This window comes from Colias eurytheme, chromosome 31 (assembly GCF_061535395.1).
Source record: "Colias eurytheme isolate Ceu_HAF_F1 chromosome 31, ilColEury1 Martin Lab GWU primary, whole genome shotgun sequence".
Classification (NCBI taxonomy): domain Eukaryota; kingdom Metazoa; phylum Arthropoda; class Insecta; order Lepidoptera; family Pieridae; genus Colias; species Colias eurytheme.
Window position 1 is genome coordinate 4,543,511 of NC_143010.1, and position 20,464 is coordinate 4,563,974.

General features: G+C 33.9%; 1 protein-coding gene across 1 annotated transcript; it reads right to left on the minus strand.

The window, feature by feature from the left end:
* Positions 1–11,706: 11,706 nt before the first annotated feature.
* On the minus strand, positions 11,707–20,413 carry LOC149895568 (solute carrier family 25 member 44). The gene is made up of 8 exons (XM_090118962.1): positions 20,246–20,413; positions 16,571–16,977; positions 15,827–15,978; positions 15,562–15,651; positions 15,046–15,171; positions 14,273–14,456; positions 13,276–13,403; positions 11,707–11,917 (listed from the first exon to the last, which is right to left on the minus strand). Exons 2-8 carry the CDS (start codon positions 16,734–16,736, stop codon positions 11,723–11,725), a joined length of 1,041 nt encoding a protein of 346 aa, XP_089975088.1. The 5' UTR covers positions 16,737–16,977; positions 20,246–20,413; the 3' UTR covers positions 11,707–11,722.
* Positions 20,414–20,464: the final 51 nt, after the last annotated feature.

Genomic DNA, 20,464 nt, shown 5'->3' on the forward strand with positions numbered 1-20,464 from the left:
AGTAATATAATTTGAATAATTAGAAAGCTACTTGTGCAATCAGATGAGCCGACTAGTTTTATGTTTTAACAAATTATTAGAATAAATGCGATAGTCCCTTTTAACATTCTGGGGGAAAGACAAAACATAGCAACTATAAATTTATAAAGAATAGAAAAAAAAAACGATCACGAGGCCGGATATCATACGAACTTGCATACGAAGTACGAATCCGCGTTGTGCCCGCGTCTTTACGGCACGATTGATCGAAATCGATCGATTTTTATATTATTTATAAATTTATAAAGCATTTAAATGCTATAAAACCAAAAATATCAAAATCATCATAGCAACAAATGAAAGTTTCATCGAATTTCTTTTTCGCCATGGAATTTATTGGTCTATATTTTGTTGTTTCTTTAGTGGCGCCCTCTGTTATCTCAACTTTTATGATTTCTTCAAAAAAGCAAAATTGATGCAAAATATAATATTGAGTTTCAGAGTTTGTAGAGTACACAAACCGCTGATATTTTTTTTAAATCAAGTGTATCATCTTAGCTAATATTTGTTTCCAGTGCAGACCTATGGAAGTTTAAGTCATATTACAGTTAGGTTATAGGTAGTAGTAGCCCAGAATAATATCTATTACCTATGGTAATATGCATAACATATAAGTATACTAGTGGTCCACCCCGGCTTCGCCCGTGGTACCTACATGTTTAAACTATCCTATCTCTCAAGTTGGATCGAACTGCACATGGTGTGCGAATTTTATTATAATCGGTTAAGTGGTTTAGGAGTCCATTGAAGACAAACATTGTGACACGAGATTTATTTGTATATGGGCGGATGGCCATAATCATCAGAATCACCCATATCTTCAGTAAATTATAATGTTGGTGCAAACAAATGAATCATGAAAGTCACATACAATAGTTATTTAATCGCACAAATCTATGCGCTAGTAATTAGGGAATCACCTTAATCAATCGCTTTTAATTAGTTTTGAAACAACAATGCACAAGATTACTCGGAACAATAGCGATTCGTCGCAAACGTGGTGCTCTAGCCGTTCTTCGTTTGTAACCAAGCAACGTCTGCAGCCGACCATCGACGCGACGCTCCGCCAGATCGACAGTTGTCAAATCTCGTTCCGATGTAATTCTCATCAGCCAGTAATACTTCTACCAGCCAGTAATACTCCTACACGGCCATTCTGACTATCGCCCGTCCTCGGGCGCATCAAATTGCAGTCCTGTAACAATAACACAATCCATCGGACGGGTATCTGTCAATATCTACCCGCTCGCCCATCCTGACAAGCTAATACGTCGTCGTCGTCTACGTCTACTACGTAATATTACGGTCATACAACAATAATTGTCTCAGAATTAAAAAGCGTGTGTCCTTTCGACCACTCATGGACCGGACGGCACCTTTTTCTACTCACACAACAAACAATGCACTCTTTATCGGCATGTCCTATCCTTAGGACCAATTTTTACACAGTATCATTTGGACCGGACGGGTGTGTCCTTTCGACCATGTGCATGGACCGGACGACACTGTCCTTTCGACCAAAGAACACTTATGGTTGAATCGGATAAATGTGTCACTTTGACCAGCCGCTATCAACTGCATGGCCCGGACGACATTCCCTTCAACCACCTTAACACACCACATTACTCGATAACTGTTTTCACTCAACGTGCCAACATAGTTAAGTAGACTTCATGCAAACAATGCTTACAGATTACTCATAAGTTACGAATTGTCTTGCTCTGCATGAATTTCGACCAATTTTCGACAATTCATGGTCAATGATATCACGATCTCAGATGTTATGTCACGCCACGCTTTATTGGGATCGTTTTAGATAATCGTTAGCAAACTTTTCAAAGTGCGCATCACACGCTCTACTTGCCCGTAAGATGCCCAAGATCACTGCGCACAGTATCTGGCAACTTACTAAGATAGCTCTATTTTATCAAAAAGCAAGACGATCCGCTTTCAAACAAAAAGGGGACTGACTCACCGGATTACGGCATCAAGATGCCACTCGACAGTCGTTGTTCGCAGACATTAACCTCTTATTTTGTAGTAGCTATACCTCCTTTTTAACCGACATCATCCTCTCTCGTTATAATTTGTTGCTACGTGTCCAGCTTGACCGCATATGTAGCAGGTTACGGTCGCAATTTTCTTGGGAGCACGTGTTGCAGTTAACGGATTTTGTTTTTTAGTTATTCCAGAAAAATCTTCTCGAAGACGCTTTTTACAGTCGGCTTGCCGGTGTCCGGGGATTCCACAAAAATGACATTTATCAGGAACTCTTGCGTCTACAAATCTAGGTTGTTTTAAATCAGGCTCTTGGATTTCAATAAGCTCCGATCTTCGCTTTAGAGAAATGCCTCTTAAGATTCTAAATAGCTGAGGTTTGGTAGTGACAGTATATGCGTTTAGCTCACGGCGTATTAAACCATCCATCTGACATAAGACTGATATGACAAATCCAAATTTTAACATCTTCTGGCATTCGAGTTTTAGGTATAGTTTCGATTGGTTTCGATCATATTTCATAAGCGCAGGCCAGCTTCTGCTGCAGTTTCTTGTGTTCCAATTTGACAATGCAATATTTCATCAAAAGTAGTCTTGAAATAATTTTGGTTTACAAAATCTGGCCATTAAATTTTGTTTTACAGTCTCCCATGTGAGCTCATTCAAATTTAACTTTGTCAAGCAAGAGGCAGCGCAGCCTTTCAGTGCATAGGTAATAGCCACAAGTAAATCTACGCTCTTTAAATTTTTAGTCAGTACTATAAGCTGTAATCTTACACCAACCTTCTTCATCTACGTCTATATCTTACGGATTAAACTCAACGAGTTTCACTGGACTAGACTGAGCGCTAGCAGTTACCATCGGCGATTGCGTCGTCGCTAACATCCGAGTAAGTAAGACTTCCATATTGCTTAGCAATTTCATGGCGCTATTTTCGTCAGATGGTTGATATTCCTCGGTCAGTAGCGCTTGGTAATCCCACTTCTGATATGGGCGGATGGCCATAATCATCAGAATCACCCATATCTTCAGTAAATTATAATGTTGGTGCAAACAAATGAATCATGAAAGTCACATACAATAGTTATTTAATCGCACAAATCTATGCGCTAGTAATTAGGGAATCACCTTAATCAATCGCTTTTAATTAGTTTTGAAACAACAATGCACAAGATTACTCGGAACAATAGCGATTCGTCGCAAACGTGGTGCTCTAGCCGTTCTTCGTTTGTAACCAAGCAACGTCTGCAGCCGACCATCGACGCGACGCTCCGCCAGATCGACAGTTGTCAAATCTCGTTCCGATGTAATTCTCATCAGCCAGTAATACTTCTACCAGCCAGTAATACTCCTACAAGTATATTAAGGTGATCACTATGGTCAAAACCGAAAAACACCTTATACATATTGAATTTTGTTGAGGAAACTGTTGGTACGATTGTCTTAAAAAAAATATATGTGATACTCAAGGATATAATTAACAAAGTGTATTGTTTACTTTTCAGTTTAGAACGGCCTAAACATAAAAAAAATACATACAAATCAACCCCTTTTTGAACATAAAACGCATTTTGTTAGGAAAACGGCTACATATTTATACATGAAATTTATACCAAAAAATATGTTATGATATTTGTAACAATTTGTATTGATTGTTTTTTCAATTTTCATTATTATCGTTAAATTATCAAGAAAAAACTCGAATTTATAATAAAACCTCACCTCTATTGCATATTTTCGACGAAATTTGACGGTGTCAGTTCGACTCGGACGGGGGACTGTACGTGCGGTTTTTTTTTGCAAAATAACGCTAAAATTCACCGAATTGAATGTTTTGTTAAATTAAACCAGATTGTAATAGGTATTTACATGAGCAGTTCATGAAATGAAAGTTAAAAATAGGTATGTAAAGATATAAAAATCTGTTTGTAAATTAGTTTTGTTTTTGAAAGGCGTCATTGAATAATATCCAGTGTTGATAATTTTTGACAGTAAAATATTATCAGAAAACACATACCTATAAAACAGTAACCAGACTTTCCCTGTGCCTTGAATATTTTTTAAAAAAGATTAATTGCTGTTCTATCGTATATTTTAAGGGTCCAAAACAATCCAAAGCCGGGAGATACTGACACAAAATTTTGGGTCATTTGTAACAGGATGCCGGTTCTACAGTGGTCTTAGTACGCAATGACAAAAAGAAAAATCATGGTCAGAACAGTGATACCGGCAGACTAGTCGCGTGGGCGTTAGTCGAACTCGTCGGATAAATTACGGAAGGCAAACGATTTGTAACACAAAAATTTTAGGATTTACCGATAGCCCATAAAAAAGAAGTAGGCGGTCATGCCATACTTTTCCGGTGTAATTTACAGCCCACAATACCGACGTGAATGCGTTGATTTAAAAAAAAATTCAACCATTTGTACCAGGCTAATTTTTGCACAGGTAATCACTAATCATCGTCCAGTAGCCATGTACGAAAATCGCCATGCCATACTTTTCAGACAGTTCCAAATGGTCGCCATACCGCCGAAAATCAGCAATTTTGTTTATATTGTATAAAATCATTTAATTTTATATTATTGTATAAAATCGTAGGAAAGTCAAAACTGACATAAACGTATAGCAACATTTTTAGCCGACGCCATTATAGGACGAAATTCTCAATTCAACTGAATTTTTTGTTGGTTCCGTTACCTCCGCACTTTTAACTGGGTGATGATTTCTTCTACACTTCTACACTAATATTATAAAGAGGAAAACTTTGTTTGTTTGTTTGTTTGATTGTAATGAATAGGCTCATAAACTACTGGACCGATTTTAAAAATTCTTTCACCATTCAAAAGCTACATTATCCACGAGTAATATAGGATAGGTTTTATCCCGGAAATTCCACGGGAACGGAAACTATGCGAGTTTTTCTTTGAAACCGCGGGCGGAGCCGCCGGCGGAAAGCTAGTGATTCATAAAAATATAAATTATATAACAATAATTCCTTTGCAGTGACTCTCCGAGGAAAAAAGAAATAGATTCGTGTTACAAATTTTAAAATCATACATAGAACATTTCCATCGACAAGGTTTTCTGGTATTTTTAATCTACCGCCTGACAACTTAACCTCCCCTCCAGTTGGTTAGTTGACAGTCGATCGCTTACATTTTTTGAAGAGACGATCAGCGAGCCAATTGATCTTAAACAGCCGACCAGTGCGGTCTATAAGTGCCATAGCCGTGCCTTGTGATTTATGTAAGACTTGCTTTCCGCCCCCGGCTTCGCCCGCGCAGTCAAAGAAAAGCCCTCATAGTTCCCGTGGGATTTCCGGGATAAAACATATCCAAAGTCCCGGGGTAAAAAGTAGCCTATGTCCTTTCTCGGGTATCAAAATATCTCCATACCAAATTTCATGCAAATTGGTTCAGTAGTTTAGGCGTGATTGAGTAACAGACAGACAGATAGAGTTACTTTCGCATTTATAATATTAGTATGGATTTAAGAAAACTATCAAATGAATGTACCAAGTGAAGGAATAATAAAATATGAATTGTCACGAAGGCGTTTTTATTCTACAACCCAACATTCAAATTAGGATTTAAAAAATTAACCCCGAAGTAGGTAACTACAAAATACATAACAAGTCGAAAAAAACGTGTTTTCTTGTCCGTTCCCCTATTTTTTTCGGTGTGTGTAGGTTGCATGCATATATTCCTACTAGGTATGAAGAGATATACAGAGAACGCTAAATACATTTGCCTGGTCACCATTACCATTCGATACACCATGACATGGTAGAGGCCGTTCTATAGGTAGAATTACGTCAAATAATGTACTCCATCTTTTATATCTCTGTAGGTGAGATGTTCTCCACCCTAGCCATCATCAGGTCTCCAGAATATAGTAGAGTCCGTGTTGAATAAAATTAATTTCTAAATCGGTGTTTTCTTAACTGTTCCCCACTCTAGAACTTATAATTACTTGCTTAGTCATCTTAAGGTCTCCAGAATGGGTCATGTAGTAGAGACTTTGCTTATAACGGTTAATGTTGAAAGATGAGTCTTTCTACATTACATTTACAACATACATAGTACACAATATTTACTATTCATAAATGTAATATGTTACTGCCTCTCAGAGAAAACATAAATTAGGTAGAAACCACTAACACATTACGATACAATACGATACAGTATACAATTCCATAATCTTTGGTCACTATTACTTCAAAAACGATGTATATTTATAGAGGGCGGTTAAAAAAACAAATTCAAATATAGTGACAGAATCATTAAGGTCGTTGAACCGTGTAATTGCCTTAAGATTACATATTACATAATTATAAGTATAGAAGTTCGTAAAGATCACAAATAAATTGTATTCGTAGGGATAGACTGTTGTGTATGAAATATGGTATGATTAGGTTTATTTTACCAAACAACCATGAGAATGAAGTCGCGACCTCCAACTTTAAAATAATTTTAAGAAAACAATATCGAATAGGAAGGTAAAAAGATACTCGCAATAAATAAACAATTAATAATTTGTAATAATAGCTAGATAAACCACCAGTAGTAGGTTATCATAGGTTATGGTTATAAGTTTGTCAAAAAAATTAATCACATAACTACCTATATCAAATACTTATCGGACATTACCTTGTGGATGTTTGCAAGTTTCATGTTAAATTGATAAGATAATTTGGAAAATCCAAAAGTGCACGCCTCATAATTTTTTTTTAATAAATATTTATTAATTATTATTTATGTTTATTTAATAACAATTAAACCACATCGAATCAGACCCTGAAAAAAGAAAGGGTTCTATTCCTGAGCATACTCAAGCGTAAGAGAAAAAAAAAAGACTCGATTAGTAAAGTATTTCGGTATTATTATTATCGTGTTAACAAGAAAAAGGATCCGCACATACAGACACACGGACGTCCAAGACAGAACTTTTTTAAACTGTTTTTTAACTAGTTTAAATAACAAAAATGACATCAAAAATATCATGAACGTTAAAAATAGTGTTTTTTCTTAATATGTGTGTGTATGTATTATCTTACAAGTGCAATGTATGATACATAAAGACATTTTAAGTTTGAAAAATCAGATGTTTTGCGCGAAGTGACAGTAGTACCCACCTCAACGCTTCGCTTATGAGGCGTGCAATTGTTATTCAAATATCGTGTGATTTCTTTATAATAATATCCGGTTTTGTCTCGTATATGAATGAATTGCGTTTATTAAAATTTTCTATGATAATAAGACATACATATAGTACAGTTTAAGGGTGCACTCACACACATCAGTCACCGTCACGGCACGTCACCGGACAGGATTAAAAAAAAATATGTATCAATAGTTCTAGTAGTACGCCCGTGGTACATGTTTACATTTTCTCTCCATAAGAACCATCCTCGTACTTCAAGGAATATTATAAAAAATAATAATAGTTAAAAAAAAACTAAAAAACACGCTTTTTATAGAAAACCGAACTAAAAAATAGAAAATTTTTATCAAATAGTGTATTGTCATCGGTCCTCAATAAATCTACAAAGTTTGAACGAAATCTGGCCGTTTAAAGTGGGTCAAAATCGCGCCCAAAGAAGTCGGTTACAAACATACAGGTGAAGCTAATATAAAGCGTGTAAAAAAATAACGAAATCGGTTCAGATATTATAAAAAAAGAACGGTTCAGAAGTTCTCGAGTTGTGCGCTTTATCCAAGACATTTTGCGATGCTTTTTTTTATTACAAGTTGTATGTAGTTAAGAGTTAAAGAATTATCAATATCGATGTATGTACATTGGAAAAATATACGATATGAATTAACCTCTGTAGTTTTTGGGAATGCGTATAGGTTAAAATAAGATAACCTTTATTGGGAGCTTTTAAAATAACAATATATATCTAGGTACTTTATGAGATATGGCAAAAAGATGAAATAACTTAGTCTAAGGGTGCTTTTCCACTACGGATGTGCTACTAAGCTACGCATACGCATTTCTGTAGATGCGTTTGTTATCCAGCAATCATATTCACAAGCACAGCATAGCACGTCATTTCACTGGTGGAAACGGTTGGAGCTAAAATATTATGTTTTTTATAAAATACCTATAAGAAAGTGTGCAATATAGGCACGCATGTATAGACCGAATATGCCTTTCCATAATTCGTTGAAGTTAAGGCAATTACACGGTTCAACGACCTTAATGATTCTGTCACTATATTTGAATTTGTTTTTTTAACCGCCCTCTATAAATATACATCGTTTTTGAAGTAATAGTGACCAAAGATTATGGAATTGTATACTGTATCGTATTGTATCGTAATGTGTTAGTGGTTTCTACCTAATTTATGTTTTCTCTGAGAGGCAGTAACATATTACATTTATGAATAGTAAATATTGTGTACTATGTATGTTGTAAATGTAATGTAGAAAGACTCATCTTTCAACATTAACCGTTATAAGCAAAGTCTCTACTACATGACCCATTCTGGAGACCTTAAGATGACTAAGCAAGTAATTATAAGTTCTAGAGTGGGGAACAGTTAAGAAAACACCGATTTAGAAATTAATTTTATTCAACACGGACTCTACTATATTCTGGAGACCTGATGATGGCTAGGGTGGAGAACATCTCACCTACAGAGATATAAAAGATGGAGTACATTATTTGACGTAATTCTACCTATAGAACGGCCTCTACCATGTCATGGTGTATCGAATGGTAATGGTGACCAGGCAAATGTATTTAGCGTTCTCTGTATATCTCTTCATACCTAGTAGGAATATATGCATGCAACCTACACACACCGAAAAAAATAGGGGAACGGACAAGAAAACACGTTTTTTTCGACTTGTTATGTATTTTGTAGTTACCTACTTCGGGGTTAATTTTTTAAATCCTAATTTGAATGTTGGGTTGTAGAATAAAAACGCCTTCGTGACAATTCATATTTTATTATTCCTTCACTTGGTACATTCATTTGATAGTTTTCTTAAATCCATACTAATATTATAAATGCGAAAGTAACTCTATCTGTCTGTCTGTTACTCAATCACGCCTAAACTACTGAACCAATTTGCATGAAATTTGGTATGGAGATATTTTGATACCCGAGAAAGGACATAGGCTACTTTTTACCCCGGGACTTTGGATATGTTTTATCCCGGAAATCCCACGGGAACTATGAGGGCTTTTCTTTGACTGCGCGGGCGAAGCCGGGGGCGGAAAGCAAGTCTTACATAAATCACAAGGCACGGCTATGGCACTTATAGACCGCACTGGTCGGCTGTTTAAGATCAATTGGCTCGCTGATCGTCTCTTCAAAAAATGTAAGCGATCGACTGTCAACTAACCAACTGGAGGGGAGGTTAAGTTGTCAGGCGGTAGATTAAAAATACCAGAAAACCTTGTCGATGGAAATGTTCTATGTATGATTTTAAAATTTGTAACACGAATCTATTTCTTTTTTCCTCGGAGAGTCACTGCAAAGGAATTATTGTTATATAATTTATATTTTTATGAATCACTAGCTTTCCGCCGGCGGCTCCGCCCGCGGTTTCAAAGAAAAACTCGCATAGTTTCCGTTCCCGTGGAATTTCCGGGATAAAACCTATCCTATATTACTCGTGGATAATGTAGCTTTTGAATGGTGAAAGAATTTTTAAAATCGGTCCAGTAGTTTATGAGCCTATTCATTACAATCAAACAAACAAACAAACAAAGTTTTCCTCTTTATAATATTAGTGTAGAAGTGTAGAAGAAATCATCACCCAGTTAAAAGTGCGGAGGTAACGGAACCAACAAAAAATTCAGTTGAATTGAGAATTTCGTCCTATAATGGCGTCGGCTAAAAATGTTGCTATACGTTTATGTCAGTTTTGACTTTCCTACGATTTTATACAATAATATAAAATTAAATGATTTTATACAATATAAACAAAATTGCTGATTTTCGGCGGTATGGCGACCATTTGGAACTGTCTGAAAAGTATGGCATGGCGATTTTCGTACATGGCTACTGGACGATGATTAGTGATTACCTGTGCAAAAATTAGCCTGGTACAAATGGTTGAATTTTTTTTTAAATCAACGCATTCACGTCGGTATTGTGGGCTGTAAATTACACCGGAAAAGTATGGCATGACCGCCTACTTCTTTTTTATGGGCTATCGGTAAATCCTAAAATTTTTGTGTTACAAATCGTTTGCCTTCCGTAATTTATCCGACGAGTTCGACTAACGCCCACGCGACTAGTCTGCCGGTATCACTGTTCTGACCATGATTTTTCTTTTTGTCATTGCGTACTAAGACCACTGTAGAACCGGCATCCTGTTACAAATGACCCAAAATTTTGTGTCAGTATCTCCCGGCTTTGGATTGTTTTGGACCCTTAAAATATACGATAGAACAGCAATTAATCTTTTTTAAAAAATATTCAAGGCACAGGGAAAGTCTGGTTACTGTTTTATAGGTATGTGTTTTCTGATAATATTTTACTGTCAAAAATTATCAACACTGGATATTATTCAATGACGCCTTTCAAAAACAAAACTAATTTACAAACAGATTTTTATATCTTTACATACCTATTTTTAACTTTCATTTCATGAACTGCTCATGTAAATACCTATTACAATCTGGTTTAATTTAACAAAACATTCAATTCGGTGAATTTTAGCGTTATTTTGCAAAAAAAAACCGCACGTACAGTCCCCCGTCCGAGTCGAACTGACACCGTCAAATTTCGTCGAAAATATGCAATAGAGGTGAGGTTTTATTATAAATTCGAGTTTTTTCTTGATAATTTAACGATAATAATGAAAATTGAAAAAACAATCAATACAAATTGTTACAAATATCATAACATATTTTTTGGTATAAATTTCATGTATAAATATGTAGCCGTTTTCCTAACAAAATGCGTTTTATGTTCAAAAAGGGGTTGATTTGTATGTATTTTTTTTATGTTTAGGCCGTTCTAAACTGAAAAGTAAACAATACACTTTGTTAATTATATCCTTGAGTATCACATATATTTTTTTTAAGACAATCGTACCAACAGTTTCCTCAACAAAATTCAATATGTATAAGGTGTTTTTCGGTTTTGACCATAGTGATCACCTTAAGTTACTGTAATTATGGTAAAATTAAAAACGCGCCAAACACATTTAACCATAAACTATATACTTATTGTATTCTACTTATTCAATTCAATTTTTATAAGCATTCAAAGATCTGTCATCTGTCATCAAATGACGTTTTACAAGATGGCGGCATTTTTTATGTATTTTGCAACCCGCCAAATATTCCGGGTAGCAATAGTGTGTTTTACTACTATTTTGTTAAATATATATAATACTAGGTTTCCGCTCGCGGCTTCGCCCGCTCAGTCAAAGAAAAACCCGCATAGTTCCCGTGGGATTTCCGGGATTGCGTCATTTTCCCAGGATAAAAAGTAGCCTATGTCCTTTCTCGGGTATCAAAATATCTCCATACCAAACTTCATGAAAATTGGTTCAGTAGTTTAGGCGTGATTGAGTAACAGACAGACAGACAGAGTTACTTTCGCATTTATAATATTAAAAGTATGGATATCGTATTTGTATTATATGACCAATTTTGTGACATACACAAAAATACAGGTAAAAAATAAAACCACGCTATTTTCATATAATTTATTCACCAACGCACTCTAGGCCTATACTCGTCACTAACGGACACCCGTTTTATCGTCTCATATCCCAGTATGATGGAGAAGGAGAAGCAGGCGGACTGCACTAGTCTCGCGGACAGACCCTTCATGTATAGACCGAATATGCCTTCCTCTTTCCAAAGTTCGTTGAACACTTGCCGCATTGAGCCGACGCCTTCAACCTGGGAAGAAATTTTATTAGTTAAAATTATGGAATAAAAGAAGAGAAGAGCACACGTGTCAGAAGTGAAACTTCTTTGGCAAAATTCAAATATACCAAAATCGTCTTTGTGGTATTTTTGAATTTGCCATGACGCCATTATTAGACGCCATACATTGAAATTTTACTCATAACGCGCCAAAAGAAGTTTCACTTCAATAAAAAAAAAAAAAGTTTGGAGAATCCAAAAGTGCACGCCTCATAATTTTTTTTTTAATAATTATTTATTATTATTTTTGTTTATTTAATAACAATTAAACCACATCGAATCAGACCCTGAAAAATGAAAGGGTTCTATTCCTGAGCATACTCAAGCGTAAGAGAAAAAAAAGACTCGATTAGTAAAGTATTTCGGTCGCTATCGTGTTAACAAGAAAATCCTCCGCACATACAGACACACGGACGTCCAAGACAGAACTTTTTTAAACTGTTTTTTAACTAGTTTAAATAACAAAAATGACATCAAAAATATCATGAATGTTAAAAATAGTGTTTTTTCTTAATATGTGTGTGTATGTATTATCTTACAAGTGCAATGTATGATACATAAAGACATTTTAAATTTGAAAAATCAGATGTTTTGCGCGAAGTGACAGTAGTACCCACCTCAACGCTTCGCTTATGAGGCGGGCGTGCAATATATTCCATAGAATTCCATTTTAAATGCCACGAAATGATCGAAGTATCATATCAGTATAGCTTTTGAAAAAAAGAGCATATTGTATAGTTTCAATATTAACAGACCATTCTGTAAATTTCCACATTTTGATAATTTTTGAAGGCTAGTAGAATTTGCAACTTTTGTAGTCATATTCATAATTCTCTGATGGGATGAAATTTATTCAAAATTTTGTATTACTAGCAACTCGCCCGCGATTTCACCTACTGTCTAAACCGAATAAATGATATACTAAAACCTTCTTCGAGAATCACTCTATCTATTAAAAAAACCGCATCAAAATTCGTTGCGTATTTTTAAAGATTTAAGCATACATAGGGACAGAGAAAGCGACTTTGTATTAAACTATGTAGTGATATAAGTTAAGGTATAAGTATTTATTACTATATTTTGTAATGTAGGGCCGATTTTTCAATACTTGGATAAAACTTATTCGTCGAATAATGTATAAAACTACCATTTTAAAAACGTATTCTAATTGCCCGTATTTGACAGTTTACGTGACATTTTAATATTATCGTGTAATACTTTATTGGACGGATAAGTTTTATCCAAGCGTTGAAAAATCGGCCAGTAGTGAAATAAAATATTAATAGTACATTTTTTGTTTTTCAACTTAGGTCTAAAAATAAATACCATACCTGTAGCCTAGCCCGCACTATGTCCAAGGGATTCGTCAATATAGTGGTGGTGAATCCACCGAGTGTACCGGCCACACACTGTATCAAGAGGTGGGACACCCAGACTGGACTGATTTTGATCAGTTCGTCTGTAATGATAGATTATTAACTTGAATTATGTTCTGTAGAGTTTATGTGGCAGTTAAATTAAGGAATAATGTGTGAAAATATACGCCAAAATGTTAAATAGGCTTCTATTGAGGGCGTGCTATAAACATCTACACTCAGAAGCACGCTCAAAAATTGTCCGAAGCGTAAGTATTTGGCAGAGTTTTCTAATTAGCGACACAATAGACTATGAACATTACTATCAGGAAATAAGGTGTTAATTTGAATGAATTTTTTTATACAAAACTGCACGATTCGACTCGATAGATTTTTTGACGATCTTTTAATAGGCGATTATAAGTTGTTTATAGTACGAAAATGGCTACCAGTGACTATCAGAATAATATGAATAGAAAAAAAATTCGTAGCTTAGGCGGTGTCAAAGCAAACATTTTCGTTCTTTTTATTACAATAAAGGATATGAATAACTTTATAATTATCATGTGATATGATATGATATGATGTGATGATGATGATTGAATATTATATTACAGGTATGTATTGTTTTTTTATTATTATAATAAGAGATGATGATGAAAATGATAAATTTAATGACAATGACAACAATAATAGCCGATGATGATGATGAAAATGACTATAGCGACGATGAAAGTGACTATGCGACGATGAAAGTCATTATGACTGTTCTTGCAATAAAGGTCAGTTTTGAATGAGGCTTGTGGCTTGAAATAAAAATGCGTTCTCTCACGACGATCGTTTATTTGCTACTGACTTGACCTAATTACACTTTACAATCATAACAATGACGATGACGATGGCGAGGATGATAGTGACTATGGTGACTACAATGACTATGACAACAAGAAAGATGACTACGACGATGATATACCTTGGTACGCGGTATACAGCGCCCACCACAGCGCCGAGTTGGGCACGTACGCGGCGAGCGAAGCCGCGTAACCGCGGTAGTATCCCAGCGGCCCGTGCAGGCGGTACACACGGATCGCTACCTCACGAGCTAGGGCCGATTTGGACATACGCTGTTCTAGGTTTAAGCCGAGTGGGTTCACTTTCTGTGGGGGAAAAGGGTATATTTATTTATTTATACTCTTTATTGTGCTGCCAAAATATATAAAATACAAACAAAACTTATTCAAGAAAAACAGCATAGAAGGCGGCCTGATCACTTAAGAGTGATCTCTTCCAGGCGACCAACTGATAGACGGATAAATAATAAACTAGAAATAGGAGGTAGGTATAATTGAGAACAGATTGAGAAATACAGCTAATATAAGCATGTTAAAAAGTAGTTCTAATTCGAAAAATAGGTGTAATAGATCGAGAACTATAGCACATCATCTTATGGAGTGATGAATCATGAATTTCAAATACATACATGAAAAAGAAAATGTTAAAGTGAAACTATAACATTTGTTTATTTAACAATTAGTTTGAAATTTTTAAATTCCAAAATGAAGGTATATATGAAAAATAATATTACTGCACTATCCGACTACAACAAAACAAATTTATAAAATCTAGTTTAAGGAACATAGTTTAGGAGACACTTATGGAAACTGTTTAGTAGTCTAATACCTAACCTATAAGAAAATTCAATAAACCAATCTTTATTATATTTTTTTATCAACTACCCGCACTTACCGAATTCTTTACGCCGCCCGGCGAGCCCTTAACCAGACCCAACACCATTAGATGCTGACTCAGCACATCGAAGGGCACAATGACCGTCTGACCGACGAGCGACGCACAGCCGCCCGCTATGAACGACTGCAATTTATAGATGATATAATTTTTTAATCATCCAACAAAGCCATTCCTACATTAATTTGTTGATTAAATTATAAAAAAAGTCTTTGTTTTTGGTCTTTACATGATATTTTTTTTATATTAAGGAGTTTTTAGCGATTAACGATCGGATGTTCTGTACATTTTTCATGTTTTGAACAATTATTTATTATCAAAATCAGTAAAATTCAGCTGTTCTTGAGCTATAAGTTGAGTAATCACACGATTTTTTTTATATATTGGTTTATACATATAGAATCCTACAAATATGATAAACGCGAAATTTGGGTGAGTATGAAATTTGGTAGTACAGAAATAGTTTACATTACAATATTGAATTTTTCATATGATATTAAATTAATTAATAACTACCTTCATTCTAGCGTTAATATCATAGTTGCCAAGTTCGTGTCTCACTCCTTCGTACGTCGAAATGTAGAACACGCCCGAAATTATCTGAAACTGTTTTAAAAACATGTATTTAATTTTTTTATATATTTAATATTTTTTTTAACTAGCAACATTTCCATTGTCTTTGATATCAGTATTTTTTTCTTTTTTTGTTCTCAGCAAGGTTCCTACATCAAACATACTGATATCATATCATAGACTTAAAATAAAATAAAGGCCCACTCACACTGGACAACCAGAAGCCCCTATAAAGCCCGGCCACACCCTCATTCTTATATATCTTAGATATCGCGTCTGAAACACCTTTATACGCCTCTTTCTTCCTTTGTACTTGTATCTGTGTTTTTATAAGCGTCAACGGGTAGAGTGCACAGCGAACTGTAAAAAAATAAAAAAAAAATGTAAAAAAAAAATTTCGATCATTTTTTGTTACGAAAAAAGTTTTAAAGAATGCAATTGAATTTCCATAACTTAACAAACGTAATTTTATTTCATCATTTCACGAATTTTAGCAAAAAAAATATCAATGAAACGAATATCAATAAATAATGTTTTATTTTCAAATATCAAGCCTATCTATAAAACAAAATTCATCCAACATGCTTCAGCTTTAAATAGCACAAAAAAGTGCATATTTGTTTCTTTTTCTTACAAAAACATCTATGTGTAGGAAAATTTTACATAAACATATGTCTATATTAGCTTATATGTTACTTTTCTTACTACAAATTAAATATATTGTATGGCATTCAAATGCTTTATAAATATATTTAGGTGTGTCTCTTAGACACATGAAACTGAAAGAATAGAATAAATTCGATTGCTCTGGCGGCTCACTCTAGGTGGCCGAGTTGATCAGGCATCCGCCCCGGATTGGCGTGAAAGGATGCGGGTTCGAGTCCCGCTCGAATCGTGAATCGTGATCGAATTTTTTATATTCTTTATAAATTTATATAAATTAAATACAAACCTGTAAAACTACTCAACGTGTACAACGGAAAGAATTTACTTTTATCCATCATCCCCCATTCTATATTCGTTATCAGCTGAGGCGGGGGAGTCTCAACCATCGTGGCGGCCATATTGCTTCCGTCTTTGTCCTTATTATTCCAAAAATCACATATACTTAACAACATCTATACCTAACGTATTTTATACTTTGGTAACTCAAACACTTATATTACACGTACATTGTTTTAAAAACAATTGGAATCATATATTAATTATATTTATTTGATTATTAATATTCATAAATAAATAATTTAAAATAACAATTCGACTAGTATATTACAAATGTTTTATGATATTTTTTGATTTATATATTTTGCCGATTTCGTGTCTGGCTCTTCCATGTTTTTCTAGGCAGTTTTCTTAGATCTGTAACATAAATTACAAAAAAAAATGTAAAATATATTGGTATTACCACAAAACAATGTAAACACAGTCTAACTTTAAACCAGGGGTCTGTCACTATAAGTTGTCTATGTGAAATACAACAAAACCAGATTAAAGAGAACCCGCGCTTAAAGTTAAACCCTATCTAAAGGTTTTTTATTAAGACAGTAGATCTTGAAAAGGGAGCATTCAAGTACTACGTAATGCATTTTTTTTAGATTTTTGATCCTCCCTCTCCCCTTGTAAAGCACTGTAACATTTTTTCTGTACCACAGTTACGCATCATAACGTTTTACGAGACCCCCCCCCCGTCCCCCCAAATTGTATTACGTAATACTTGAACGCCCCCAAAACTGTTTTTATACAATTATGCCATGAAATAATAATTTGGTCACTCATTTTGTTATCTTAAATTATATTTATTTGCTTATCTCAATTAATAACTTCCTTGTTCATTACGTTAACTAGTATCTTACAGATTCTGATATGAACTAAAAGAAATGGTACGGGAGCCAGGTCCAAATTTGGTTCATTATTTCCTCTCAAGAGATAATTCGTCAGACGCATCAGAGGAAATTTGTTTGAGAGGAAATCACGGAAAACAATTTTTTTTCCATGTTCGAGACACCAGCTGACGTATAATACACCATGTTGTAACCAGCTGATTATTTTTTTTCGTTGTGATATTGGGTTAGCTACAATTTGACAAATTTTTAGCTGAGAGGAAATGAATGAATGTATTTTTTTTTCCTACGTGCGTGGGAGGCTACAACCGCCCTTCCCCCCAACCGAGCTCCAGCTGACGTTTACGAGGCTTCATAATATGATGATGATGCATTTTACTAATTACCGCTTGAGAGGAACTTGGTCATAAAATCTGTTCCAGGCTCCCGTACCAAAACATACACACACACTACCAGGACTTTAACACACACACACACACACAAACACAATGTTTTGTTGATAGTTATTATTCAAACACAAACTCAAACATTTATTTATTCAATTAGACTTCTTCTGAAAGCACTTTTGAATCGTCATAACATATTTTTAACATTTCACCACTGATTAGAAAAGCAGTATCTACAGAGAAGAATTATTCTTCTCTTCAAAAACTTCTTTCTAATAACAAAAATAATACAACAAAAATCAATATGTTAAAGTATGTTATATTATGTTAAAAAATTGTCTACAGTTTAAAGTTCCTATGATAATAACAGATATATTATTATAATTTTAAACATATTTCTAAATAGAATCAAAACACTATAATAATAAAGTATATTTTAAAATAAACTGTATGAATATGTTACTGGGTAAGTAAAGAACTTTGTACTCTTTGATATACCAAGTTTTCTTTGATAAATGAAGATAAAAATCTATTTCTTAGTCCAAATTTCTTATTTTTATGACAATGAAGACTACTTTTTTTAATTTTCCTTTTATGTATTTCTTGTTTGTGTACAATACAGAATTTTACTATGATACTAGCTTCTGCCCGCGTGGTGTTTTGATAAAAGGTAGCCTATGTTCTTTCTCAGGGTCTAAAGAATGTGTTAATCTCGCCATGGGTCTAATTTGGAAGTTATTTCACTGTATAACTATTTTATTGTACTTGAAAAGTAACCTAAAGTAACCTACATCTATACTAATATTGTATAGTTGAAGAGTTTGTTTACTTGTATGTGTTAACCTCAGGAACCCATGTCTCTAATTATAAAAGTTATTTCACTGTATAACATGGTGCTTCAAAAGTAAAATTAAAATAAAATAAAATTTATTAGCAACTTCAAATATAACATTACAATATTGCTCTGCCTTCTGAACTAGGTAATTACCTGTATCTCAGAAGGCAGTGCCTTCCCTTACAAATTCCATATTACATTATATTTGGCAAGTTAACAAAATAAATTTTAGTGACTAATGTACTTCTTTAAGAAATGCTATTGAATCAATAATTAATGTTTGAGTTTATAAATGAGAAAAAGAATGAACAATTATTATTTTGTCATATATTACAATAGGCAATTCTTCATACATTATCATTAATTGATTTCTGAGCAAAAACTGTTACTCTATTTTTACAGTTCAATGTCAGTGCCAACACGAAAAATTAATGGGTTATTTATGTTCAGAATATGTGTTTGTTATTCTTTCATGTTTTAGACTAGCTTTTTAACTAAATGAATATAGATAATGGATCTTATTTCATGTATGTTTGTTTGTAGGTTTATCTTGTTCATATAAGTATTTAGCTGTGCTTCGCGGTTTCACCCGTATTGCTCCACTCCTTGGTTTTAACGTAATGATATATAATCTATAGCCTTCCTCAATAAATGAGCTATCTAACACCAAAATAATTTTCAAATCGGACCAGTAGTGCCTGAGATTAGCCAGTTCAAACTTATTTTTATATATAAATTAGTATAGTATATAATTATAAAAGAAAGTATTCAAAATAAAGATAAAAAGATGGAAGTGTGTGAACATATTTGTATAATATTATGTCTTGTGACTTTTTAACCCCTGGACAAAACAATGGATCAATTTATTTTCACTGTTACATTGAATATAAGTTAATTAATCCGTCAGTCCTCGGATCACAGACACAATAGAAAATCTATTGTGTCGCGGCCCGATCGGGCCGCTCGGTGGTCAATGGGTTAATAATAATTATTAAGTTTGAACTCTTACTATATAATATATACATGAAGCACTTAACCTATTGGTATGTATTTTTTTTTTATAATAACAATATATTTTATGCTATAGAAACTATCCAAGTGCTTATTAAATTAGTCAGAAGTAGGTCAAAACAGTGTCAGTGAGAGGTTTTAGAGAAGAAAATAATAAATATATTTTAGTTATTCTTAATTATAAGAAAAATTATGAATTAAGATAGGAAGAAAAAAGTAATGGACAATTAATTACATATTTTATATTATTATTTGGCTATAGTCATAAAAAACTATTAATGGTTTTATAATAAATATGTGACAATACAATACAATTAATTATACCGAATACGTAGGCGAATAAAAACATTCTTATTAGACTAATAATGGACTAATGTTGAATTATATTATCGCAATACTTTTTATCATAGATATTACAATTATTTGTCTAGACATTAAAGATTATGGTTTGTGACGTATTATGAAGCTGAAACCATGATATTTTAACAATAAATATTATAATTAGGGCTTCTGAGTAATTCGCAAGACATTGTAAAACAAGGTTATATTCTTACCTAACGTTACGGTTCAAGAACATTCTCAGTAACAGCACATCACAACTTTGATTAACACTGAAAACGATTTATGTAATAATTTACACAATTCAGGAGTTTTCAAAGTGAAAAATAGTCCTTCAGGTATTAGGATTTGAGGTGTCAGACAGCTCTCAGCTGATTGGTTTTCAGAATTTAGACGCAATTTACGTCAAATACGCGTCAAATGATTTAACTTTT

Coding starts and splice junctions, on each gene's coding strand:
- LOC149895568 (XM_090118962.1), bottom strand. CDS start 16,736: ATGTTGTTAAGTATATGTGATTTTTGGAATAATAAGGACAAAGACGGA. Junction 15,979..16,570: donor CACGTTGAGTAGTTTTACAG/GTTTGTATTTAA, acceptor ATTTTTTTACAG/TTCGCTGTGCACTCTACCCG. Junction 13,404..14,272: donor GCTGTATACCGCGTACCAAG/GTATATCATCGT, acceptor CTATCATTACAG/ACGAACTGATCAAAATCAGT.